This window comes from Polyodon spathula, chromosome 10 (assembly GCF_017654505.1).
Source record: "Polyodon spathula isolate WHYD16114869_AA chromosome 10, ASM1765450v1, whole genome shotgun sequence".
NCBI lineage: Eukaryota > Metazoa > Chordata > Actinopteri > Acipenseriformes > Polyodontidae > Polyodon > Polyodon spathula.
In genome coordinates this window covers 33,723,818-33,751,544 of record NC_054543.1, presented here as the reverse complement: position 1 = coordinate 33,751,544, position 27,727 = coordinate 33,723,818, and the positions used below count along the sequence as shown (strand labels likewise).

The 27,727-nt window shown below is 35.6% G+C and overlaps 1 protein-coding gene across 1 annotated transcript; it reads left to right on the top strand.

The window, feature by feature from the left end:
- The first annotated feature begins 2,540 nt into the window (after positions 1–2,540).
- LOC121322162 (tissue factor pathway inhibitor-like) lies at positions 2,541–27,727 on the top strand. Its single transcript, XM_041261729.1, has 6 exons — positions 2,541–2,730; positions 11,621–11,821; positions 14,978–15,154; positions 17,067–17,153; positions 23,879–24,058; positions 26,324–27,727. Exons 1-6 carry the CDS (start codon positions 2,628–2,630, stop codon positions 26,401–26,403), a joined length of 828 nt encoding a protein of 275 aa, XP_041117663.1. The 5' UTR covers positions 2,541–2,627; the 3' UTR covers positions 26,404–27,727.

Here is a 27,727-nt window from a genome sequence, read left to right as displayed (position 1 = left end):
TTGCTAAGTAAGGACATAGCATCATCAAAGCATGTGTCTTCTTCAAACAGTACAAATTTGAGACCGTATTTTGATTAGACTACATGGAAATGTTTCATAGTAATTTAAAACATTCAGACCTAACTGATGGCTATGACCCGAAACGCCTCTGGCAATCAAAGTTGCAAAAACATGAAAGTCAGTTCCCATAAAGCCTGATTCATTTGATCTGTAACACCATATCACAGCTACTAATGTGGGCTTTCATTGTTTTAATTATTCACCACTGTAGACTAAATTTGCAGTATATATTTTCCTGCCAGCATGAAACATTGAGAAAGCCCCCAGGATTGTTTTGACACTATGTGCTTGGCTTGGCTATGTTGGCTACTCTGTAACTTGAAAGCGCCTAAAGCATTTATCAATTAGTCTTTAACTTTCTGCACAACCTGAAACAAATGCAATATCTATTGTTATCCACAACCAAACCGATAATAAAAAGCATGAGGTTTTTTATAAACCTTGAAAGAAAACACTATGTAACACAATTTTTGTTCCTGGGTAGTAAGTGTTATTTCCTAATTGCTTATGCCTCAAAAGTATAGAAAATGGCTATTATTCCCCACAAACTTTGCTTTTGTGACCAGGACAGTGATATTTCAAAATATCACTATTTCCAAAAATGACTACAAAAGATTTAGAAGTGAGTAGTTTTTCAAGATTTATGATTATACTGTATTTACAGTATAATCTCGAAAAACTACTCACTTCTAAATCTTTTGTAGTCATTTTTGTATTACTTTAGTATAAATACATGTTAATTTGAATTCATATGTCATTTTTTTCAGACTTTATGTGAACGGAAAGACACACATTTGCCTGTTTTCCCATTGGAAATAGTGATATTTTGAAATATCACTATCCTGGTCACAAAAGCAAAGTTTGTGGGGAATAATAGCCATGTTCTATATTTTTGAGGCATAAGCAGTTAGGAAATAACACCTACTACCCAGGAACAAAAAAAAAAAAAAAAAAAAAAAAAAAAAAAAATTGTTACACAGTGTAATAATAATAATAATAATAATAATAATAATAATAATAATAATAATAATAATAATAATAATAATAAAACTGGATAATAATCTTAATGATGTTTCATAAATATTTTTGTAAATGTACAATCCTCATGCCATGAATCTGTTGTTAGAAGGACACTAACTTGTCTTGACCTTGTCTCATTTAGTTACATTTAGTAGGAACATTGTATTGCTTTTCATGTCGGTCATTTTTGTCATTTTACAAGAACAATCACAACCCTGGGTTTTCGCCTGGGTCATTTTGATTAACATTGAATGTAATAGCAGCCTTTTGTGTAAAGTACTGTGCCGGTATTGATGCATAAGCATACGTTTAACTTTGAGACTGACTGCTCTTCAAATGACATGCCAAATGAAGGTCAAGAGCATGAACTGAATTTGAAGAACAGAACTGCTTATCCTTGTTAGACCTCACAAAATGCATTTCCATATACCTGTGAAATGGATAATGCAAAACTGAACTTTCCATAGATTTTTGTTAGAAATATTTATACTGGATAAAAAATAGTCTGCTGAGATGCATTTTGTTTGCAGGAGTATCATGTTGGCAACAGACATTTGCTATTAGTAAACACACTTAATTAAATCAGTCATGGGACATGAACCTTGTCATCATAATGCTTATCATCCCTGCTGGCATAAACATAGATAGCACTGCACTTAATGAGAAATGTAATTAACAACATATGTTTTGAGAAATGCTGCACATTTTCTAAAGCCCGATGAGGTTCATGACCAGTGTAACATAGTTAAGTGACTGATTTGGAAAAGTTTCTGGTTTTAGGTTTTAACTAACAAACATGGATAAACCAGCCCTTAAAAACACCAAAGACTACACTTATTCTGTGCATACGTGCCCCTCGTGTTGCAGTTTGATGTATCTAGTGTCATAGCACTGAGATTGCCACTGGGATACTTCAAATCATGAAAAGACTAGAAAAGTAGTTTTGGGCAAAGCAGTACTAGAAAAAAGGATGATATAGTCACCGATAAACAGTACTACAAAAATCCTGAAAATAGTGGATGTTCATACATTAATGGATTATATAATTCATTAATTAAAAAAAAAAAAAGTGTTACTGTCCACCCAAGTTGAATATTTATTTTGACAGGTAAATGGTAACTGTCGTTTTGTTTTTGTTGCTGTTGATGTTTTTGTTTGCTGTGTGTCAATAAGGCATTTGAACACTTAAAATAACATTATTAAATACAATACCTGATACATTTTCAGGGAAACATCTTCGTGTGAAACATTATTTTTCTGTTAAAAAAAATAAATAAATAAAAATAAAAATCACTGTTTAATAGGGAATGTTATTGTTGATAATATTAGGATGGGTTTCACAGAATATACTGTAGCTGCAATTTAGTTTACAGTTTTATTTATTTTATTTTTTTAGGGGCGCTGGCTCACACGAGTATGTTAATACTGTCTAATCAACCGGAAGTGCGTGGGAGCTTTTCCCACAGAAGAGTAAGTAGAAAAAGCTGCTTATCAGAAAGTTGTAAGCCTTCCTGGTGCTGGTCTGTGTTACTTACTGTTAGGTCACGATGGGATCCAGGACGGTTTTTTTTAATTTGTGGGAAATATTGATTTTACTTTGTATTTCGTATAAATGTGTCTGCGACTCCGATGGTGAACTCTTTAGAACAGGTAAGAAACCTCTCTTTTTTTCATGAAAAATTATAGAAACTTATTTTTCTATAGAAATAATTTTTATAGTTGTATTATTGTCCGTTTCTACCTTTTATTATATTGGTTAAATAAACTTTACGGAAACCACGGAAATTAAAATATATACCTACATTGAACCAGCGCGAAATAAATACTGTGTTAGTGTTTCTATAAAACACTAGCGGAAAAATTAAAGTTAAATCTAGAAACATAAAGTACACGTTGCGTGAACACACAGTAAACTACACCGCTGTCACTATTCACGTACAAGCTACACGTACAAAAATACAGTTAAATCACAAACGTTTAGACTGGTAGAAACGTTTGTCATTGTGTTTTAGTTTATTTTAGTATTTGTAACCATTGGTGCCAGGCCGGCCGTTATCTAAGGTGGCAATCCAACTCCGTCCCATATGGACTCATGACCACCCTAACTGGCCCAGATAGGTGTGCATCATTACTACGTGTGTCTACATACCTCAAAGAGCATTACCATTACTTCCATTACAAATTTAAACAGTCATTCTACAGTTTTGATGCAAATTGAAGCAAGAATAAACCTGTTTGGCTCCACATCCTGGCAAGAAGATTTAAAAGGGTAAGGAAGCTTGTTCTATATTATAGTTCAAGATACCGATATGTGCCAGAGAGCAACTTATCAGCTGGAATTCAGTTCCTTGGTTTTTAAATGATCTTTTCCACAGTGAAACTTGGTACCAGTTTAATTTCTGAAACTAATATAAGTAACTACAGCCTTCAGTAAATTCTGCTCTACTCTGTTCCCTTTTTAAAGTCTTTTAACCGACTTAATTATTTAAATAATGGAACTTTGGCAGTACATGTTGTGTGAACGTGGGATCGTAGTTGGAATCGGCATAATATCGAAGTTCCAATGTGTTTTTTGTGATTGCATTGCCTTTGTGACAGCTATCATTATTTAGCACATGGAATCAGTGTTGAATTTAATCCTGTTCATTGCAGATTTGAGCTCTTTTATGTCACGAGTTTGCACATTTTCCAATACTATTTTTAAGTGAACTTTAAACTGACATTCAGCTAAAAAAATAAATAAAAAAAACACATACATTCTTTCCAGGATAAAGGTTAAAGTATGAATGGCATTTATAAAACGGAAAAGCTAATGTTGGAACTATTGATAATTTTTCAAAATGCAGTTGTCTTTTCTGGGACTAACTACCAATAGTCATTCCTCATGGTAAATATCAGGGAAGGGCCCTGGTTGGACCCTGCCTGCTAATCTGAAAACCAGTGGCTAATACAGTATATTGATAATGCCGTGCTATTGGAAGAAAGGGGTTAAATCATCTACTGTAATGGGATTTTATTGATGGACGTTTTGGGATGTGATTTTGCCACAGTGGTGTTCTGCATTTTGTGTCTCCCTAAATTTAACCTTTACAGTGCCCCTGTTTTGGGAGCATATGCTCCAGAAAGTTCTCTGGTGCTCCTAAAAAATTAAATTTAGGAGCAGGAGTGCACCAATCTCAACCTGCTACTTAAAACTGCTTTGGATACTGTACCCTGCTCCATACACAGCAGAGGTGCCATGTAGAGTTACTACGGGTAACGATTTGGCAGTGGATTGTAATACAACAACTTTTATTTACGTAACATGCATTATACGAATCCAAAGATTTTTGCATGTGAGTGACATTTAATGTGTGTGATTTATAGTATTCACACATTGTCAAACTCTAATGCCACCTGAGAAGCTTTGAAGGTTTAAAACTACCTTTGAATTCCTGGCTAGCGAGCAAGCCTTTGAACACAGCCCCAGTGCATTGTGTACTGGACACCACAAAAAATGTTTTCTCTTGCCGATTTCCTATAGATAGACCAGATGCCATTACAGTTATGTGCAGATATTTAAAACTTATATCGTGGCAGAGCCATATGTTTCAACGTGAAAAGGACTGTTAAGAACATAGTATCTGGAACTGCATCTAACCACAGTTCATTCTTGAGGTTTCTTCCACATCTATTGTATGTTATGCAAGGCTGTCATTGAAGCCCGAGGGTGGGAATTATGAAAAAGGCAATGTTGAGCTGTACAAAAGGAATGTATTACTACTTGTTGGTTATGACAGAGTTTTATGTACTGTGTAATGTGCATTGACTTTGGTTGATTTCAGGGCACAATTTTTTTTTTTTTTCTGGAACAACTGAGATTCCTTACTGAACAAGTTTGTTCAAGGTATTGTATCTTGGCAATCATTGTGAAGCATATAACGCACAATTTATCACTGTTTTTTACTTACAGGCAGAATGTGCCAGAATGTGCTTTTTTCCTTGATATGATTGATTATGCTCACTGTGCCTTCTAGATTGGTTATAGTTAATTAGGAATATAGTTCTGGACTAGTTACTGGCACTCACAGTGACAGTTGAATCAGGGGAGGTCTGCAAGAAAGACAAGCGACGGTTCTAACTAGAACTCTGAGATATGGCTTAGTGTGTCACAAAATGGAATAATTTCCATGAGTAATGTATTGAATTTGAGTAGAGTAATATATAAAAAATACATTTTAATCCACTTTCACTTTATACAATAGGGAGATCAAAAATTGACTTTATATTCAAGAGCAGAGTATGTAAGTTTGTATACCATGACTCTGTGGATTTTAGAAAACACTTTTGTTTCCTTGTAAGCAGTTGAAAAGGAACCTAATGACTGATCTTCTCTTGCCAGCCCTGTGGCATAAATTGGATATTGGTCAAACTTAAAGTGGCTATGACAAGAATAGGTTAATATCATTGTACAGCTTTGGCCAAAAGTTTTGCATCACCCTATAGAATTAACTAATTTTTCTTCAATAAGTCGAATGAAACCTGCTGAATAAAACTGTTAACATATTGAATTACCGCTTTGAAGTTTTCCATATACTTAATAAAAAACAGACTAAAATAGAAAAATTGGACATTTTGAAATCTAAATATACCTCCTACTGTAATACTATTATGGCTTCCAGTAGACTTTTGCGATAATCATTTTGTAGTTTAGTTGATTACATGATGCTAAATAAAAATAGTTTTAATTTTTTTTTTTTTTTTGTTGTCTCAATCCCAACATTCTAGGTGATGCTAAACTTTTGGGCATAGCTGTATACTACTTGTATCTGAAAAACCTTACAGTAAATACTTTTGAAATAACCCTTGTTTGCAACATTTTATTCCATTAATAATTTTACTGTTTTTTTTTTTGTTGTTGTTGTTTTTAAACTGTAGAAACTATTCAGTTTTTCAAAATTTCTAAAATTAAAAATAAATAAATAAATAAACAGAGCGTAAAATCAAGTTATTAACCTACCAGTTAACAAATTACCCTACCAGTTAATAAATAAAATCTGTATTAACCTACCAGTATTTTAGTTTAGCTTATCAGGTACCCAAACAAGTTCAAGAACATGTCTTCTTTGCTTTAGTGAACATTTCTTTCCAAAACCATACATTGACAATAGTTTCAGCTGCAATGGCTTATACAAATTTGTTGTATTAATTCAGATTTAAAAGAAAAGTACTAAACAGTGCTGCTTGCTCAATTAAAAAATAATAATAATAATAATAATAATAATAATAATAATAATAAAAACAGTAAACTAAACAAATATAACTAGTAAACAAAACATGTTGGTGTTGCATACAGTGCAGTACAATTACATTCAATTTCCAGATGTACAAATACATTCGTTTTGTTAATCTGAACCATAACCATACACATACTTTACAAGTGTACCACTGCGTTGCACTGACATGTAGAACAAGTTACAATATGTAATATGTTCAAAGTACTCCATTCAAACAAAATGTGTTCTACATTGAGACTTACACACTTTCTTCCGCGGTTTTTTAATTTTGTCATTTGAAGTTTGTCTTTGTTTCATATCAAGTCACATACTGTTTTTTCAGCATTGCGATTAACATGTATTTCGGCAAATTCAACAACACGCAATTTCAAACCTAGCATTTTTGTTTTTTGTCTGACTGTCCTGCTGTATCCAATCTCAATCACCTGCATTATTATAGCACTGCAGTTACAACAAACGGAAAACTTGACAAGTTTACTGGGCCTTCTAACCAATAGCTGTTTACTTTGACTGTAGTTTCTTCAATTCTTTTAGTTTAAGTGAATTCCAGTGCATATTACTTATATAAAAAAGTCACAGCAAAGAAAAAAAAAAAAAAACAGGATTAGAAGCTGATCAAAAGGGAGTTCATTGATGCTTTTTTACTTCGTCATTACAGTGCATTTGTTAGAAAGTGCAAAAAAAAATGTTGTTGATGTGTCATTAAAACTCTACCACATGTAAAATGTTAGCGATGTTTTTATATTCTTTGGATTGTGTGTTAATCTGTATTTTATGTGCATGTAATGTGAGAGCTGTTAAAATCCTGTGTTTTGAATTGCATGCATGAGCAATGGAAAGACCAGAATGAATACAGACTTCACTGCCAGCATATCAGTTTCCATAACAGGATCAATGTGATGCCTCGCCTGCAGAGGTTCCATGTCGCACAACAAAAGTCTGCCAATGCAGATGGCTACAGGTTCAGCATGAAAGCAATAAAAAAAGTACTTGAAGTGTATTATAGTAAGTGTAGTGGTAGTCTTTTGACTAATTTACTTTCTTTGCAAGATTTTTAACAACCAAACAAGCATGTTTTGCCGAATGGCCTCCTCTCGCTAGTAAAATGCCTTATGTTCTTCTTTAATGTGCACTGGTGGGTTGTTTTGATGGAGACATTTGGCTTGAAACTGAATTATGTTCTAATAGCATGTAAGAGTAAGGCATAAACATTAATGGCCCATTTATTTTGTTTTGGAAATGTAGAATTCAAATACAGTGCTTAACTTTTAATTGTTCACTATTGAATTGCGTATGTTGGTAGCGTTTTTAGTTATGCAGTTTGCTAGAAAAAAAAAAATATATCTATATATATATATATATATATATATATATATATATATATATATATATATATATATATATATATATATATATATATATATATATATATATATATACGGCTATACCTGAACTAATTGTTTGTAAGTGGTGATTTTCAACATATCTAACACTATGAAATTGTAAAACGAATGCAGTGTTTAAAATGAAAGATTACAACATTTGTGTGTATTCCCTAATGCAACACATTGCTGTGTTCGTTTACAGTGTACATGAATCAGTCAGGCTAGTCTAGTTTAGCATTATACTGTGTTTACTTGTTTTACTTTTTAAAATATTTGAATAGTGTAGATTCATGGAAGTGTTATGTTGTATGTGACTTTAAGAACATAAGAAATGTTACAAACAAGGAGGTCCATTTTGCCCATCTTGGTCATTTGGTTGTTTATTGATCCAAGCAAGAACCTCATCAAACCATTTCTTGCAGTAACCGTGTAAATCAGCTTCCATGACAGCATTTCATTTGTTTCATATCTCGCTCACATTTTTAGGGCACTTCTAAGATATCCCTGTATGTAAAACATCTGGCCTAGTTATAAAAAGTCTGCTTCAAGGAAAGTATTTCTGTGTTATTTTATTATTTATAAGAATTCAGAGATTCCTTGTAATTTTTTTATGTGTAAGAAATAAAGAAAATGGTGTCGCTTACACTAAGTGTTGCTCTTTCTTACCAGTTTTTTTTTAAATTTTAAACTCCGTGCCAATGACCTTTTGAATACACTGGAACTTGTTTTCAGCTGTGTGTGTGTGTGTGTGTGTGATTTATATATATATATATATATATATATATATATATATATATATATATATATATATATTAGGGCTGTCGCTCGATTTAAAATTTTTGATCGGTTAATTTTTGGGCATTAGTTGATTAATCGGTAGATTCATCCCTGCACATTTTTAATAAAGGTAACGATCTTATAGTGGCTGTCCTGCATAGTAATGCATAAAAAAAATCAATAGAATCTAAAATAACATAAGGCCAATGGGAATTTGGTCCTTTTTAAAAGCATTTTTATTTCACCACAATTTATTGCAGTAAACCATTACAAAGTCGCATACATAAAGTCAAATACCAAGCTAAGAGCAAGAATTTTCTTTTTTTTTTTTTTTTTTTTTTTTAACAGAACATTATTGATTATTAGGATTTAAGTATTATTCAATAGTACTTTTTATTGAATATTGTTCTACTACTAGTACTATTTTATTGAATTATATTATTAATTATTTTTGTTTCACCACAGTTACATTTCAAAATGTCAATTTAAACAGGAAAAGCGTTTAAAAACAGAGTATTGTTTGGTTACCTTTATGGTTTAATAGCATTTACCGAAAGTCTTCCTAAAAAATTTAAAGATTCTTTTAATGTCTAATCCTCTCACAATTCTGACACAGCTAACTGCTCTTTTATTTTAATCCTACACTAAAAATTTTTTTTAAAAAATCTTATGAAACTTTGGCCTTCATGGCTCTCATCACATCGCATACCCAAAACCATTATCGTCTTCTGCTAATTTCTATCAGGGTGCTTATTAGTACTGAATATGTTTTGCATAACTGTCAGAGTCAAGTACTTTAACTGTTTAACCCTCCTCGTGAGCACAAGTTATTCTGGGTCTCTCTGAGGTAACTGATAAAAACCTGTTGCTATCAAATGGCTAAAACTGGCAGATCTTTTATCAGAAAGGTTATTTTTGTAAAAATAATACTTTTTACAGCCTTGCCTTTTTATTGAGCTTCCTGAAAATGTGCTAGATCTTGATGATTTAAAGGTGTTGTCCTACAAATGTTCAACTTGCTAATACCGTAACAATTATCTAAGTGCTCCCAATTGTGTGTTCTGCATACATTTTATTCAGCGGCCGCATTGTAAATCACTGCTGTCTGTTAGGTGTGTGACGCTTACTGGGTTTGTGCATTCTCATTTAGCAGGATGTCTGATTGTTTAGTAAACTAGTGAACACTGCAAAAGAAGCAGAGTGTCTTTCCTTGCAGGAAGTAACTTTATCTATATGGCTATTTTTAAAGTCTCCGGTTAAAGCTTAACAGTGTTACTGTCTGTGACAGGCTGGCGAGTGGATTGAGGCTCAGAGACAGAATAAAGGCAAAAATAACGTTATTTTATTAAATAAAATAATCAAATAAACAGGCACAAGGGCCAACAGAAAAGAGGTTCGAACAAAATAAGTGAGCTTACAAAAAGTAAAAGGTCAGGTTCCAAGGCTTTAAACAAGATATTCCTTTCTTTTAAAAAAAAAAAAACACAAAAAACAAACTCCAAACAAAAGAACACACCCCAAACAGAAAACACACGCTCACTGCTCACTGCTCACTGCTCACTGCTCACTGCTCACTGCTCACTGCTCACTGCTCACTGCTCACACTCTACTACCTACTCCCAGCCAGGGCCTCTCCCCTGGCTTTTATCCCCTGTGGCTGGAGCCCAATTAATCAATAATTATTCAATTAGGGCTCCAGCCACATTCTCACATGTTTTTCTGGCAGGGAGAAATTTAACCCCCTCCCTGCCAGTTCCAAGCATGTTCATATAGACGGGGAGTTCCCCGTCACACTGTCCAATACCATCAAATGTTTTTTTCCAAACTCCAAATGGCTGTTAAACAGAATTTCTCGGCATCCGTAAGCTGACTAGAAATGCTATTCTGAATATTACATATGAACTGAGTTAGAAGTTAACTGAATAAAGCAGAAGGTTTTTTATAAATGTTACCCTGTATGAACGATGAAGACACTCACAGCGTCTGTGTAAATTCAGCGGCTACTATACAAATGGCTGAAGCAGATGTAACGTATTGCAAACAGCATAGTTTCCTAGTACACGTTTAGTTCACCACTGTATTGATGCTTTTAAACAGTGTTGTATTTTTTCAAACAGGTTACAATCTTTTATTCCATTACAATCTAGATGCATATTTTATAGAGTGATTATTAGTTATTTTTTCTTCTAGCACGAAACGGCCCTCATGTCACATTCTGACAAATTAAGTGTGCGCATTGCTAATGGATAAAGCACCGTAAGCCATATTTCATCTTAAATTGTGTTTGGCTGTCGTGCCCCGAAGCAAAAGGAGTACAATTTAGAAAGAAACAGTAAATCAAACATGAAATGCAGAAACAATGTGCTGGATAGTTTCAGTTCCGTTCACCGGGAGGAAAAGTGGCACTCCATTCCTAGGGAGATAAGAGTTATTCACACCACAATATACAGGGAAATGTACAGCTTTGTATGTGTGTTGTTGCTTGAAATAGTATTTGGTGCATTCCGTTTAGTCAATGAACTGCTCGCATTACTTGGGGTGTGGTACTTTCCCAGTGAATTACAATATGGGATAAGTTTGACAGCAGTCAGCTTTTCATCCCTGCAGAGCATCGGTGACAATGTAAAGATGCAAGCCAGCAGCTATAAACGGGAAACATTTTCATTTGAAATTGTATATGTTAAAAAAAGAAAAACAGTCTACGTGGTAAATGCAGCTCAGAGCCGGAGAGAAATCTGTTGCAGATGAAGATGTGTAGTTTTGCTTTGCGTCTAATGTCAGCTAGCTGTAGATAATTGAAAACTCATGTTGAGTGTGCATGAAGAAGAGATGTTTATTAGTGATATGGCAGGATGCAATTTGTCAGCATCTTTTTTGTACCCTATCTGTGTTATCAACCCATCTCAGGCAATCATGTCCTGAGAACTTCTGTAACAAGGTATATAGTCTGGAGGTTTGAGAGTTCAAGTGTTTTTGAAAATGTTAGAGAGCTTATTCCTCCCACTGAGCCTCTGGTTAAAGCTTAAATTACATTTAAAAAACTACATTTTATGAATTCCCTGTACATCAGAATTATAACTTCTGGCTTTTTCCCCCATCCAGATGGCGTGCAGCCTGAGCTGAGAATTCACCATCATTTCTGTGCCCTAAAGATGGATGAAGGCCCATGCAAATCAGTCCAACCCAGATTTTACTTTGACATTGACACTCGGAAGTGTGAGCCTTTTGATTACGGAGGGTGTCAGGGCAATGAAAACAGGTTTAATACTTTGGCTGATTGTGAAGAAATGTGTTTAGTAGAACGTAAGTGGAATTTGTATTTATTTGGGTTGGGACAAGGTTGATCGCATTTGAATGTTTTGTCAAAAAGTTAGTCACTCTCAAACCAGGTATTTAACCAAACTTCAGAGTCTTGGCCAAATGACTACAAATGTTATCCTGTATGACCAGTTGTAGTTCTTTTAATCTGGTCTTACAGTTTAACTGTTAAATACAGTACACTGCCAGGCCACTTTTTTTTAAATAACAAAGTATGAGATGTTGCCTTTATCACAGCCTTAACATGATATGACAAAGACTCAACAGTGTGGTGAGGAGAAATAAAGCATCTAGTCATTAATATTTTAAGCAACAAGTGCAGAGACATAGACATCCCAAACATGACAATTGGATTGAGATCGGGGGATTGTGGTGGCCATGGAAGATCCCGGAAGTCTTTGTCTTGGTCCTCAAACCATTTGCACACAAGTCTGGCACAGTGAATGGATGCATTATTGTCTAGAACACAGGTCTCAGTCCTGGTCCTGGAGGGCCAGTGTCCCTCCTGGTTTTTGTTCCAGCTATACCCTATATTAATTAATTGGACAAATAAACATTTAACTGGTCCAATTAAGTAATTTAGGCTACAGTTGAAACAAAAAACAGGAGGGACACTGGCCCTCCAGGATTGGAGACCTCTGGTCTAGAGGGTAGCAATTACAATCTGGGTACAAGTGCAGCATTAATGGTTTGTCTTGATCTGCAACAGTGCTTTAATAAACTGTGGCTTTCGTTTGACATTCCAGAGTAACCAAGTATCCAGGGTATACCAGGAGAATATTCAACCAGGCATTGTACCAACTCCATACATTTGCAGAAAAGAAATATTTCCAGAGTAAAATTATCCTGGTACTTGGTGCTATTTCTCTGCACAAAAAACCACTCTAGGCAAAATTACACATACTGTGGAAACATCTTTCATTTCAGCGGTGGCTTCACGTCTAATTATTTTTAGGATAAATGTCTCAATATTGTTTTGAAGTGGTTCATCTGTATAAAACAGGTCAATTTCTGAGTTGGGTCTCATTAAAGGATTACTGCAGTACTTGGCAGAAACTGGCACAGACTGCCAAGAAATAAGACAAAAACTTGAGAATGTTAAGTGTAGCAATTTTAGATCTAGAGAGGTTGTGGTCAAAGCACATAAAACATGGCGAAGAAAAGGGGGTCACTGAACCTGCTCTTGAGACCACTTTGTTTCTGGTACTTTGCCACTTTGATGACCAAGATTTTAATTGAGGTAAAAGCAAGTATATAAATACAAACGTAGTACTTTTTGATAATGCAATAGGACATACAATTTGAAGCATAATAATTGAGCTTAGGGTCACCATATGTATTCAGATCAGCACTGATTTGATTTCTGTGAGACTTCTGAAACATCCAGGTGAAACCTCATTTTCAAGTGCAGTTTTGGATAAAGACTGTCATAGTCACCTGTCATAGTCTGTTAGATCATGGGAGATACAGCACGATGGCAATTGTTAATTCTTTTATTATAATTATTTCTCCTCTCTCCCTCTCTCTCATTCCTTCTCCCTGAACACACAACCCCGGGTGAGTGAATTGTGCAACTATTTATGCAGCTGTGTTGGGATTCAATTACTAATGAATTATTCACTTGAATCCCAGCACACAAACTAATTTGTGCACTCCCCGTGCTCATATGTTAATACACATTTGATCTGCACCTGAAGTGATTGTACAATTCCCATACCTAAATCCAATTATATATTTTAACAACATTCATGTTAAATATCCCACATTATATCCAGTGCATATATATAGATATTACACCAACATTAGCACATCACACGCAACATAAACACAAAATACACACAGGGACCGGGCACACTTCCACAGATGTTTAAGAATCAGTCTTGCCACCTGGTTTAAGTATTATCTGTCATTATTGTATTGGCACAAAACCCTCTTGTGTTTACTGTTATTTCCCTGAAGAGCTCTTGCATTTCACAGTTACTGTAGATACAAAGCAGAAAACACAGGTATTTTACAGTAAATGTTGTTTAATGGAAACAATATAACATACATCAAATTAGCAATATAATAGGATCAAATAATGATGATAATAATAATAATTAATATTTTGAAATACTATAGTAGCAATCTCAGTGTGGTCTTTTGATTTTGACTTCAGTTCTGAGGCACTGTATTTACTTTAACTATTTTTATCACGTGATATTTCAACTCATTAAAGTTTATTTATATAGCACCCTTCATACAGGTGTATCCCAAAGAACTTTAAAGACAAAAATATTGTCATTTATAAAAACAAAACAAACATATATGACAATATTTAAGTGTTTTGCATAATATGGGCTCCTATAGTGTATAACAATACCATTTTGTGGTTAGCTTGAAGGAGGAAGAAAATTAGATTCCCTGAACTGATTGCACAAATGCCATTGTATTTAAGACTCGTCCTGACATGTGTATGCAGTTCAAGTCCTACGGTAAGTACTTGGGTTGAAACAAAAAAAAAAAAAAAAAAAAAAGAACCTTTTATTGTCGTTAGCACCATTATATTTAGAACATACCGAAACTATTAAACAACTTGCTTAAGAGACCTATAGTTAAATCCCTGTGTTTATTTCAAGATTGGTAACTTCAATGGGTGTTTCTCTCCTTTGACAAAAAAGTCCTTATAGATTGAAAGGCTTGTGCGTCGGCCACGTAGGGTAAGAAGTGGTGTATTAAAGTACACCTGAGAAAAAATACATAACCCGAAAGACTGGAAAGAAAGATTGATGTAGGAATCTTTAAGCGTTGATGTTTTGAGTGTTCACATCAGTGGGATCAAACATCAGTGGATATGCTGAAAGCTTGATTTTAATCTTTTGTATCTGTTGTTACGCAGGTTTTATAACTGGAGTGCAGGGTGTTGGTGATGAAGTCAGATATCAGCTGCAGGCCTAAATAGCAACATTTGCCCTGGAAGAGATTTGATGTCCCAGTAAATGCACTGCTAGGTGGCCCTGCACCAAACTCGCCTTTTAACATTGAAGTTTCAACCATAAATATTCCAGAAAGAACAATATTCTAGTACTGCACTACAATGTCACTCTGTAGTACTGTATATCCTGAGTATTCCACTCATTTTCACACTTCTTCTTTTTCCAGGTGGTAAAGACCCATGCCAATTGGAGGAGGAACCAGGCCCATGCCGGTTAATAGATATCCGGTATTTCTTCAGTACCATTTCTCAGAAGTGTGAGCCGTTCATGTATGGTGGATGTCTTGGAAATGCCAATAACTTCCGGACATTAAAACAGTGTCAGGATACTTGCCACCATAAATGTAAAGCTTGGTTTATTATACATGTATTATACATTTCCAGTATAAGAAGGTGATAATGAATATTTGTTTAAACTTTCAGCTGCGACAACAGTCGATATTGGGCCTTACTCACAAGGACTTATTTTAAGAGAACTATTTTAATTCTATTTTTATTTAAAAGTCGAGTTTGCCATCCACAAAATCCTTTCCAGGTGCTTAAGAAAAGGTTAGACATTGTTTGTCAGGTTTTCTAGAACTGTTTAACCTTAGAGGATAAATACTACACGGAACAGTCGTTAAAGTTTTGGGAATAGGGCCCAATAGCTCATAAATCAGCTGATTTTATTTATTTGTTTTTTAATTTCGTGGTCACCAATTGATTTTACGCTATTTTTCTCCCAATTTGAAATGGCCAATTGCATTTAGGCTCAGCTCACCGCTACCACCCCCGCGCTGACTCGGGAGCGGCGAAGATGAACACATGCTGTCCTCCAAAACATGTGCCGTCGGCTGACTGCTTCTTTTCACTATGCAGGCCCACCATGCAGCCAGCCCAGAGCTACAGTGTCGGAGGACAACGCAGCTCTGGGCAGCTTACAGGCGCCCACCCCCCCAGGCAGTGCTCGGCGAATTGTGTGCCGCCCCCCGGGAACTCCTGTCCACAGTCAGCAGTGGAATAGCCTGGACTCAAATCTGTGACCTCCAGGCTATAGGGGGCATCTTGCACTCCATGCGGAGTGCCTTTTACCAGATTCACCACTTGGGAACACCCTCATAAACCATTTCTGATTCTGTTGTAGAAACTTCTTGGGTTACGCAAACCATGCATGCAAAATATGTTGGTGACCATGACATTGACCTCTGACCTAATATTGGTACTATTTTCATATCAGCTGACTGATCAACTGACTGACTTTTTTTTTTTTTTTTTTTTTAAAGTTTCTTGGGTTTGAGACCTTGTTCAATGATTTTTTGTTCTATTACCGGTGTTGTCATTTAAAAATGTTTCACTGCCACAAAGTTTTTAACCGGGCTGTTAAAATGGCTAATGTAAATGTAATCGGTCATCATAATGAACAATGCTAGTATTGAACAGTAGAACATTTCTTATGAAAGCATCATCAAAGCCAGATATATCAAGTGCAGCTGAATCATTCTGCCTTGCCAAATAACTTCTATGTAAATAACTCAATGTCCAAAAACTGTTCCTGAAATGGATTTCACTTATGCTTGTGTAAATCCCTTTAGCAGTGTGTGTTGTTGGCAAGTATCTGTTAATTAAAAAAAAAAGAGTACCCTAAATACAATTCTGACTCTCATTAACTCTTTCAATAATAGTCGAAAGTTGCAGGCTGCCCTAGACCATTACACTTGAAACAATAGGCCAGTAAACAAATCTAATATTAAGATATTGTATCCATGCCCATTTTTTCATATTAAATTACTTATCCAGCAGAGTTTGTCACTATTTATTTAATTTTATTTTATTTTTTTAAATATGGCTTTAAAGGCATTTCTTGATACATTGGCTTAACCCTTTTTGGTCCTATGTCAGACCAGGTCCGATATAAAAAATTTTCCTGTCTGACATCATCAAAACTGTAGGCGGATCTGAGCAGTACGCATAGCTCCTTCACCACAGACATAACGCAGGCATAAACAAAGGTAGCTGCTTCCTCATCCAGCGCTCAAAGAAAACAGGCGTCGAATAAATGGACCGCAAAAGGTTAAGATTGTGAATTGATTTTAAATACCTGACTAACAACTAAAATGTTTCTAATTTAAACTGTTGATTTTACTTTTTTGCTCTGATAATATTTGTTCGGTGCTTTGGGAGGATCTTGTCTTTTAAAAGTCTGTATATAAGTGTAACGTTGTTGTTGAACATGTTTTAAAATGTGTCTCTTAAGAGAAAATATTCCCTATTTTCCAGCCACTGGGGCACAAGCTGAACCTACTAAAAAAACGAATGTCATGGAACTTCAAGATGGTGAAAAACCAAAGGTGCATCAGACTAATAGTAAGTCTGCTATATATTCTATTGACTTCTTTCCAGCAATTTATAAAACTGCATCTGAATACCACATCCTAGAGGTGTTTGGATGCAGAATCGCATTTGGGACCAGGATGAGTAGCAGAGATTAAAATCAAGTGGTTTACTTCCTCTCTCTGAACATTGACTTCAACAATATAAATTGCTTTTTTTAAGATCCCCGTTGCCTTCTTTCATGGCTTGCTAAAACTCAGTTATAATTTAGATAATTGGTTTTGCATACATTTGTTTTAGAATTTGCAATGAATGGGGCTGGCATGAAGTTTCTTGGCACAAAACAAGCCTTAGGGAACTCAGTGACATTATAAGAAATCGCCATAGGGGGGCACTGTTAAAGCCCATAACACGTCACATCATTAATTTACTGTGACTGCTAACTTTACAGAGTGATACAATGACGAATTAATGAGTTTAGAGTAAAATAGATTAGCTTCCGTTTGTAAGACATGGAAATAAATTGTGGAACCTTGTTGTTGGAGTGTAACAATATTCCTGGTTGTGAACTTTGATGTCATTATTGTGTATGAACAGATTCCCAGTTTTAGTGTGACAACCTGTTTTCTAGTTCTTTTTCGACTATTTATAGCTGAAAAATGGTGAACTTACTCTCAAGTGACTGAATACCAAAGATAGTTCATAGATATAAGGGTTGACTGGATGAGTCAAGACCTTATCAGGTCAAATATAGAGGTCTGACGGTAACTATACATACAAACAGTCTGGGATGATATGTCAAGCAGCTTCTTTCCCCAGTTGCTTCTGTTGGCAGCGGGAGTTGAAATGAAGCAAGAGATGTTAGGATTTAGTTTACATGCATTTCAGCTCTTGTCTTGCACACAGTGTATTAAAATTGGGAAATAGTAAGATCTGCAGCAAAATGCATTGAAGTGAGCTTTGCACAATCTTTTACAATTAAACCAAGTATATTGTTGAGGTGTTGCAATCTGTAAATGATTAAAAGCAAGCCAAATAGAACGCATTTATTAACAGGTTATTTCACCAGGATATGACTCGGTTGGTACAAGATTACAAAATACCCAAGTAAGTTGGATAAGCAAATGAATAGGTTAGTCACAGTTGCAATTTCCTTAAGTTTGAAAAATTGTCTGTTTTTTGTTCTAGTATAAATTCAAATTCTGTTCTTTTGTTCCCTGAAAGATCATGTATGTACTCATTTAACCAGTGCCCTGTTGGGCTTCGTATGATTAGCTGGGATTCTGTTTATTGTTTGTATTCCACAAGAAACATGCTTGCATAATTTTAATAAATGACAAACACTAAACATTTGCCTCTGTCCCTTGACACCCCACTCAGTGTGCTTTGCTCTGTGAATAACGTTACTCGTCCAAAGTGGTACATTTCAGCAGAAATGTATTCATTGTAAACAGTCTTCTTTCCCCTGTATAGATCTATAAGTGCATGGTATTCATTCTTAGTAATGACAGCTGCTTTGATAGGCCAGTACTGATCATCATTGTGAAATTATTTTGTGCTTTCATTTATTGATAAGGCATAATTCTAAGTAAAAGTGACACAACGGAATGGAATGTCTTCAGTGCAATACTGTCTCTGTGCTAACAGGAATATTTATTCTCAAGGTGATAATTGTGTAGGAAAGGTTTTGCTTTTGTGGATGAGTTAAAAAGGTTACAAGTAAAGTCAGGCAAAACTGTTAATCCAAAAGTATTCATACCCTGACAATGAATTGAATAGCTAGTTGAGGCTAATTCTTCAACCCCAAATTGTTCCTGTTCATTCAAATTCCGAGGACTTCTCTTGTGCACAGCCTCCTTCAACTCATACCAAAGATTATCAGTCGGAGTTAGATCAGGACTTTCACTAGGCCATTCCAGAACCTTGATTTTATTCTGCTTTTAACCATTCTAAAGTAGGTTTTGATGTGTGCTTTGGATCGTTGTCATGTTGGAGCGTCCAGTTGTGCTTTAAACCAAATTCTGTTGTGGAGGGTTTCAGATGATTTGGCCAATATCTTTTCGTATTTTGGTATACTATAGAATCCATTTTACCATGTGTTGGAACATAATTTCCTGTGCCATTAGAGGAGAAACATCCCAATAGGATATTACCACCTCCATGCTTGACAGTAGGCATGGTGTTCTTTTCTTTGTATGTCTCGCCAGACTTTCCCCAAACGTAACTCCTATCAGCGTGACCAAATAGCTCAGTTTTTTCACTCGACAAAACCTTTGACCAGAACTCATATCGATCATACAAGTGCTGTTCTACAAACTTTAAGCAATTGCCTTGTGATATTTTCATAAGTCTTTTTCTTTCTTTTTCCTTTGCCTGTGGTTGAAATGGAAACCCCAGTGCTACCTGCAGCCAATTCACTTTAAATATCTTTGGCAGTCAGTCTTGGATTTTTATTAACCTTCCTCATAATGCGTCTCCTACTTCTTGGTGAAAGAACCTTCTTTCTTCCAGACCGAGGGAGTATTGTGACAGTACCATGAGTCGTCTTGATAATAGAAACAATAGTTGAAATTGGGATACTCAGATGCTTGGAAAGTTTCTTGTATCCTTCTCCAGCTTTAGGTATTTACTTTTTCCCCATATTGACTCATTGGTAATGACAGTAATCGTCCTATGCTTAACCCTTTTATACTCTCTAAGAATGTTCACCTACAATCCAACATTTTCTAGACTTTTCTAGAATTAGGTTTTGCATTGTCATATTGCAATTTCTAGCACCTTGTAGACCAATACTATCGTAGCATAAAAGGGTATGAATACTTCTGAATTAGCATTACAAAAAAAAATGCTGAAATAAGTAATTGTAGGCATCTATTTCTTGTAACTTTTTTCCTCCACAAAAACAAAACTTATGCTACAAAAGCTTTTTCCTAAACTTCTTTGTTTGAGAAATTTCTAGAAATTATAAATTCAAAATTTATATATAATATATATATATATATATATATATATATATATATATATATATATATATATATATATATATATATATATATATATATATATATATTGTTGTATATATATATATAATGAAAAAAACACACAAAACAGATGTTTATTCATTTCCAGAAGGTTCTTGACAGAAGTCTACCCTCATTAAGATGTGTGCAGTATACCACTGACAACATACGAAGAAAGTGGATTCTAATAAAATGTTTCTTCCCTTCAATGTACTGCAGCATGGTTGTAAGACTGTATATATTAAACGGACATATTTATATTAAATTGCAAATGCAGTAGAACCTCAGAGATTCGAACACCTTGGGATTGGAGGTTGTTCATAAGTCTGAAGTGTTTGTATCTGGTTTTATTAAATGTGGACACCTGCTATCTACACCCTCAATCTGGCTAATAATACAAGGATACAGTACAGTAATACAATACTCAGGCTACATTTAAGGCTACATTTAAGGTTACAATTGAAATTATAACTAGTGAAAATACAGATTTAAACGTCCATGAAAACCTAGGTTAACGTTGTGCTTGTTTTAAACAAAATGCATTTGTGCAGCTTGCCTCTTTGACTTGTTGGTGGGGGGGAGCTGTGCTTTGTTTAAAACAAAAATGTTCCTTGTAAAATTGCCTGTAATTGCCTTCTCCGTGACCAGCATGCCTATGTGGTTGCATTGCAGTCATGGGTGAGTGATTGTGTATTTCTGGTGGAGTATTTGGTAGACTGGTCAGTTCGTAACTCGGGGGTTCTACTGTAGTTTATTTTTGGAACACAGCTGTTACATGAGACTCTTTTGCCACCTTTTGGTCTTGTAATGTAATAATAATGTTTTTGATTTTGTTTGATTTTGGTTTAGTTTTTGCTTTTTCATAGCCTTCACATTGCATTTATAACCAAAACATCTCATCATATATATATATATATATATATATATATATATATATATATATATATATATATACACACACACACACACACACAGTACCAGTAAAAAGTTTGAGAACACCTGCTTGAAACCAGGTTTTTCATGATTATCTATGCTTTTAACTGTACATACTTATCTATAAACACTTAATATTTCATTATACAATACATGAACTTATATAAGCTGATAATCATAAGTGAATTGCATTCAAAAATTTAATTTCTAAATTAAAATGCAAGTCTTGACAATTTCAATGAAATGGTCACCCAAAGCACGGGAATTTCAGTCTGATGCCTAAGTATAAAACTGTCTTTGTTAGATGTTCTCTGAGTTAACTAGCACGTTACCTAATTAACCTTTTGTTACCAATTATTGTTAACAGGTGAGGGTCCAGGATTACTATAAAAATAGGCAGCATAGGCAGCATAGGCACAAGTTTGTCATCCCTGAATGTAAGGGAGCAGAAAATGGCAAAATACACTCAGTTAAGCAAAGAAAAGATTACTTTAATTACTTTAAGAAATGAAGGTCAATCTTTAAGACAAATCGCAAGAACTTTGCAAGTGTCTGTAACTGCTGTGGCCAAGACCATCAAACAATTTGAAGAAACTGGCACTCATGAGGACCAAACAAGGTCAGGTAGGCCAAGGGTGACCTCAGAATCAGAAGACAAGTTCATTCGAGTCACAAGTCTGCGAAACCAGCAATTAACTTCCCCTGAAATACAAGCTCAGCTAAATGCTACTAGAAGTACAGATGTTTCAACATCAACTGTTCATAGGAGATTGCGTGAAGCTGGCCTAACTGGAAGAATTGCTGCAAAGAAACCATTGTTAAGAATGTAGAATAGGAGGAAGAGACCTGCCTGGGCCAAAAAACACAGAAACTGGGCATTTGAGGAGTGGAAGTCGGTCTTATGGACCGAAGAGTCAAAATTTGAAACATTTGGGTCCAACCAAATATTTGTGTCCAACCGCCGAGTATTTGTAAGACGCTGAGAGGGTGAGTGCATGAGTTCTGCATGTGTGGTTCCCACTATCAAGCATGGAGGAGGCAGTGCCATGGTCTGGGGTTGCTTTGCTGGTGACAGAGTTATTGATCTTTACCAACTCCATGGCAAGCTCAACCAGCATGGCTGTGATAGCATACTTCAGAGGCATGCCATTCCAACAACTCAATCTAATGACCTGGCCTTCCCAGTCTCCAGACCTCAATCCCATAGAACTTATTTGGGACAAATTGGACAGAAGATTCAAAACAAAGCTACCCACACGTGCCCTACATCTCTGGGAATTGCAGCAAAAGATCTGGGAAGACATGTCGGGTGATTTCCTACTGAAACATGTTAACCGAATGCCTCGTGTTTATGAGGCTGTTATTAAGGCAAAGGGTGGCTATTTTGAGGAATCCAAGATTTAGAGACAATTTTTTTCAATTTTGTTGAACATTGGTTTGATACTCCTTATGTTTTGTATATTGTAACGTGTTTTCATCGTCATGTATTTACAGAAATGTATACAATGTAAAACAATTCAATTATGTAAATTATGAAAAAAAACCTAGTTTCCAGGAAGTGTACTCAAACTTTTGACTGGTACTATATATATATATATATATATATATATATATATATATATATATATATATATATATATATATATATATATATATATATATATATATATGTGTGTGTGTGCACAAAAAGACTGTGTCAACAAAGTTGTTTGAGGGGCAAAATTGTAATGATGATATATTATGAATAACTCATCCGGCAGACTACAATGATTAAACCTGTCTGGTTAAGCTGGATATAGAATATATGAGTGCCATTAAGGCTTTTTTTAATGACATTCATTTATATAGCCCATAACTAGCTTAATTTTTTTTGGTTTTGTTTTGTTCTGTTGCACTGTTCTTCAAAATTAGCTAGGCAACTTGAAATTAACATGTATGGGGAGAAGGGGGGGGGGGGGGGGGGGCAGGGTTGAACACAGACACTTCTGTCATCTTTTATTAATGGATAAGTGGTCAGGTTATGCTGTTTCCTCCAAAATAACTAATGGTAAAGCCAGGTGGTCTAGTCAACTTTCAGTTACAATGCTACATAAGAGTTATAAACAAGGATCTAATTATTCTGTTTATATGCAGACCATGTTAAGAGATTTTCAATATTTAATTTTTAAGCCAGCCTTATGCCAAAAAAGACTTTATTTACTGTATACTTGTCCTGTAGCAGAAAGCTTATGGCTTCAGCTGAGTTTCTAATGCAACTCATTCTTTTACTGGAAACCACAATGGAACTAAAAAAAATAAACATTGTGTGACTCTGGGGGGCAACCACTGTATTGTTTGTTCTCTTTTGGCTCATTAACAGAGAGACAAAGTAGTTGCACTAGAGAAGAGCGCCGCAAGGTTACGCTGGACATTTTCAGCGACTGGAGGCGTGGAGTCTGGCCTCTCCTTCATTGGCTGACCAACAAGTTGATCTGTGGTTGAGCACTGTGAAGAATGTTGTTGTGTTAGTTGTAATTCTATGTCCTGTAGTATTCCTTTCTATTTCTTTTTGTTTACTTTTGTTTCTCTATTGAGCTATGCTTTTATACGTTTTTTGTTATGTTTTTTTTCTTATTGAAATTGTAAAAAAAAAGTATAAATCACGAGCCTAACATTATCTGACATGCAGACTTCAAATAATAAAACAGCCCATTTCACTGTGAAATTAACACATGAACTTTTTTGAACGCTTTACTTCACCGATATTGTAATGTACATAACGCTTTGCCTGAATTTTGAAGGTAACTACTCATTTGTGATTTGCAGCTCTAAACGTGCCAGACTTCTGCCTGACTCCTGCAGAGGAAGGTTCGTGTGCAGCTTCTGTAAAGAGGTACTACTATAATTCCACCCAGGAGAAATGTCAGCAGTTTGTCTACAGTGGATGTGGTGGCAATAACAACAACTTTATCTCCAGGAAAGATTGCAGGAGAACATGCAAGAAAGGTGTGTAGAAAAGTGTTTATCTAAATAGAAAAGGGTCAGTGTATACAGTTGTTTTCGCTCATGATTTAGCTATATATAGTACACTACTATTCTCTGTACACCCTAATATTCATTTAGCCATTTCCCTATATTAAATTCATCACAGGCTGAAAATATATATCTTAGACGTACCCCAGTACAAAATGATAGCCACTTGGTGTCAGAGTCAAGGTTCAAACTGATTTAGTATCCTCTGGCTCCTAATGGAAACAAATGGGCCCATTTTCAAAACGTAAGTCCCAGTGGCAGGTGGCAGGTTTACAAACTGATCACTTGATATCTTGGAACTTGTCTGTCTGTGTTTTGCCGTTGACTGCGTCAATAATGGTGCTACTTTCATCTGCTGCTGTGAATTATAACACTACATACAACAAGGAAATATATCTGCCCCCCCCCCCCCCCCTCCCACACACACACACACAGAATAATACAAAACCTAGTTATCCACAAATAAAAGCAAAAATAAACTAGCACCAGAGGCTACACTACAGCACTCTAATTTCTAATAGACTGGTGTTCTTGGTCTGTGGTTGACAGTTGGGTGCCCATAACCCTTCAAAACTATTACATTTGGCACTATAAAATTAAATGAAATATTCAGCATTTCCTTGGAAGCACTAATGAATGGCTCAAAGGACACCAATGATTGCAAAATGTATGTCAATGTAACGTGAAGCTCTTAAGATTAAAATTACAAAAGATAATCCATTCCTCTTCGTGATATTGACAATTTCGAAATAAAAAAAAAAGATTCCATCTATATTATTTATATTAAATGTAATGTTATAAATGCTGAATATGTATAAGGTACATTGATTTGCATATGTGGCTACATTTTTTAAAGAAACCAGTTAAAACACTCTACAGACATTCTAACTTATTGATTTCAATAGGCGCCAAGTGACTCAGGTGACAACAATATTGTCACAGTACAAACTTAAATTAGGCTATTCCCGCTCTTCCGCGGGATGAGTGATTTCCATCCCCATTTCTACGGCCACCACTGCTATCTTTGTATTCTGTCTGCTTGTGCTGTTTGCAGTGACATAAGCACCAGTATGATTGACTGTAGGGGGTCACATATGACTGATGTTGCCAATAGTATACACCTGAAAACTCCTACTGTTGTGATTGGGTGCTTTTACAGCGAACAAAAACCAAACTATTTAGTAATTGAGGTTTATAGATTTACCTACAATTTAATTTTGAAACCATCTACAGTATCGATATACATCAAGGAGTGAATTTCTATTAAGATTGAATGTTTTTGTTCAAATAATTTGACCCTTGACATGAATTACTTTCAACTGCAAATAGTGGCACTGGAACAATTTTTAAAGTGGGGGTGGTGAAAGCCATTGAACAAAACTGTAACCCCTGTATATGACAGAAGCCATGCAAAGTCAAGGGGGTGCTGCCGCACCCACAGCACCCCTAGTTCTAGCGTCCTTAACTGCAAAGCATGAAGGGATTAAGGTAGCAGGAAGCAAAAACAATTGTTGTGTTTTGAAATATTAGGAATTTAATTATATTAATAATAGTAACATATTTATTTTATATAGCGCCTTTCATTACAGAAATCTCAGAGCACTTTACTGTTTTTAGGTTTGTTTTAATCTTTCTGTCAAAAACGACAGGTGATAAGAATAAGTCTTTAGTCCAGATTTAAAAGTCTCAGTAGTTTCATAGTCCTTCAAATTTCCAGGCCAGAGGTGGGGGGGCCACAGAAAAAAAGGCCTGATCGCCCATAGTGTGCAGCCTTGTCCTCGGCACAAGCAGTTAAGTACTACAAGCAGAGCACAAACTCTGCTGGCACACAATAACAGAGTTTGTCTTTTAAGATAGATTGGGCCAAGGCCGTGTGAGGTTTTAAAATCAGCAGCAAGAGCTTGTAATTGATTCTAAATTTCACTGGCAACCAATGAAGAGATGCTAAGGTTGGGTATATATGATCATGCTTTCTTGTTTTAGAAGAGCAAAGAGCCAAAAGATCTTTAAGGGGGACCAGTCATTATTTCTAGTGCTAATAACATTTCTTTTATAATCTTGGTTCACACTGTTTTAACTTTAAATCACATGACTAAAGAGGAGGTTGTACTGTCATGACAATCTACTGTACAGTGTGTTTCTGTGCGGTATTTGTCTGTATGTCAAATACCAGGAAAATAACTTAGTTATAACGATTTAAACACCCCAAGATGTTGCTAATGCGTATTTCCCTTTTAGGTGATAAGGAATCAACAAAGCCAAAGCGTGGAATAAGAATAAAGAAGAAAAACAGGGGAATCTTAATCAAAGCTTCCTAATCAGTTGGTATCTAATGTACTCCAACAGAATCATTGCTCTGAATCATTTTTTGTGTTTAATTTACACTACCTGTTGTCTTTTGAGATTTGTTGTACTATTTAGCATACCTTGATTACCCACACACCAACGAGACTGTTGATTTGTGGCGCTTTATTCTATGAGATGTCGATCATTTTTATTGAAAAAAGAAACATTGTTTTGGGTTAACTGGCTGGCATGAGAAATAGACGATTTAGTTAAGATGGCTATAGTTACAGCTTTTAATGTATTTGGTGTTTTTATGTGTTTTGTAATTAGATGATTTAGATGTTGAACTCTTGACAGGTTGTTATTTTGTTCTAAGCATGACATGTTTTTTATATATCTTAAATCTATGATGGTTATTATTGTAACCTTTTTCGTTTGGTTCAGTGGGCTGGAGCTAGGGTGTCGCTGTGCCCCCCGGTTCCATCCTGCCAAAATATCTGTTAGTATCCCCATTTAAACCCCAAGTCAAGCCCTTATTCTATGAGGGGACCCCCAGCCAAAATTTCTGTAACTCTTTCATTTTCTCGTTTGCTCTGTTGTTTTTTTTTCTCCCTCTCTTGAGAGCAGTTTGTTCCCAGCCTCGGAGTCCAACCACGCTGCCTCTACTCCTCAGGGGTGGCTCTCTGACCCTGGGGAGACCCCTGGCCCCATTTTGCATGATTATTTCTTCTTCACTTCCCACAAGGGAAGTGAAGCTCACTACTGACATTAGATGTCTGGGGTCTTGGGATTGGTAATGCACAGTCTGCAAAGTATCTGCTGTATTGTTTAGTATAAATGGAAATGGAAGGCAATGGAAAGAGTTTTTTCTTTTGTTTGTTTAATCACTCTCAACACCAACTTCCGGTGAGATCTCCATTCATTTGGGATATACCACAAATAGCTACGCATTTGCCTAATAAACAACACACAATTTCCCACAATTGGCTCTGCACTCGTGGTCTCAAATGTATTGAAATTAAGAGGATTGAAATGTTCTCAAATCATTAGCTGTAAATATAGCCTGTCCAAGGAAGGGTTGAGGCCTATGTGAGAGAGCCCACTGTACACTGTGCTGTCCCTACACTGTTACCTCAGTAACCATTGCTATTAGTCCAGCATCTTTCATTTACGTTAGCTTGACACTAATATCTGTACTGACCATCGACAAACTTAATTTTGTTGTTGTTTAGGGCTGCTAAGTTCTGGGTGGGCTCTAGCACTTAATTGGGACGCCTCGGGAGAAGTGAAAATATCCCGAATAAGTGTCTGTCCCAGTTAAACAAGAGGAATTTCAGACGACTTTCTCCTACATTT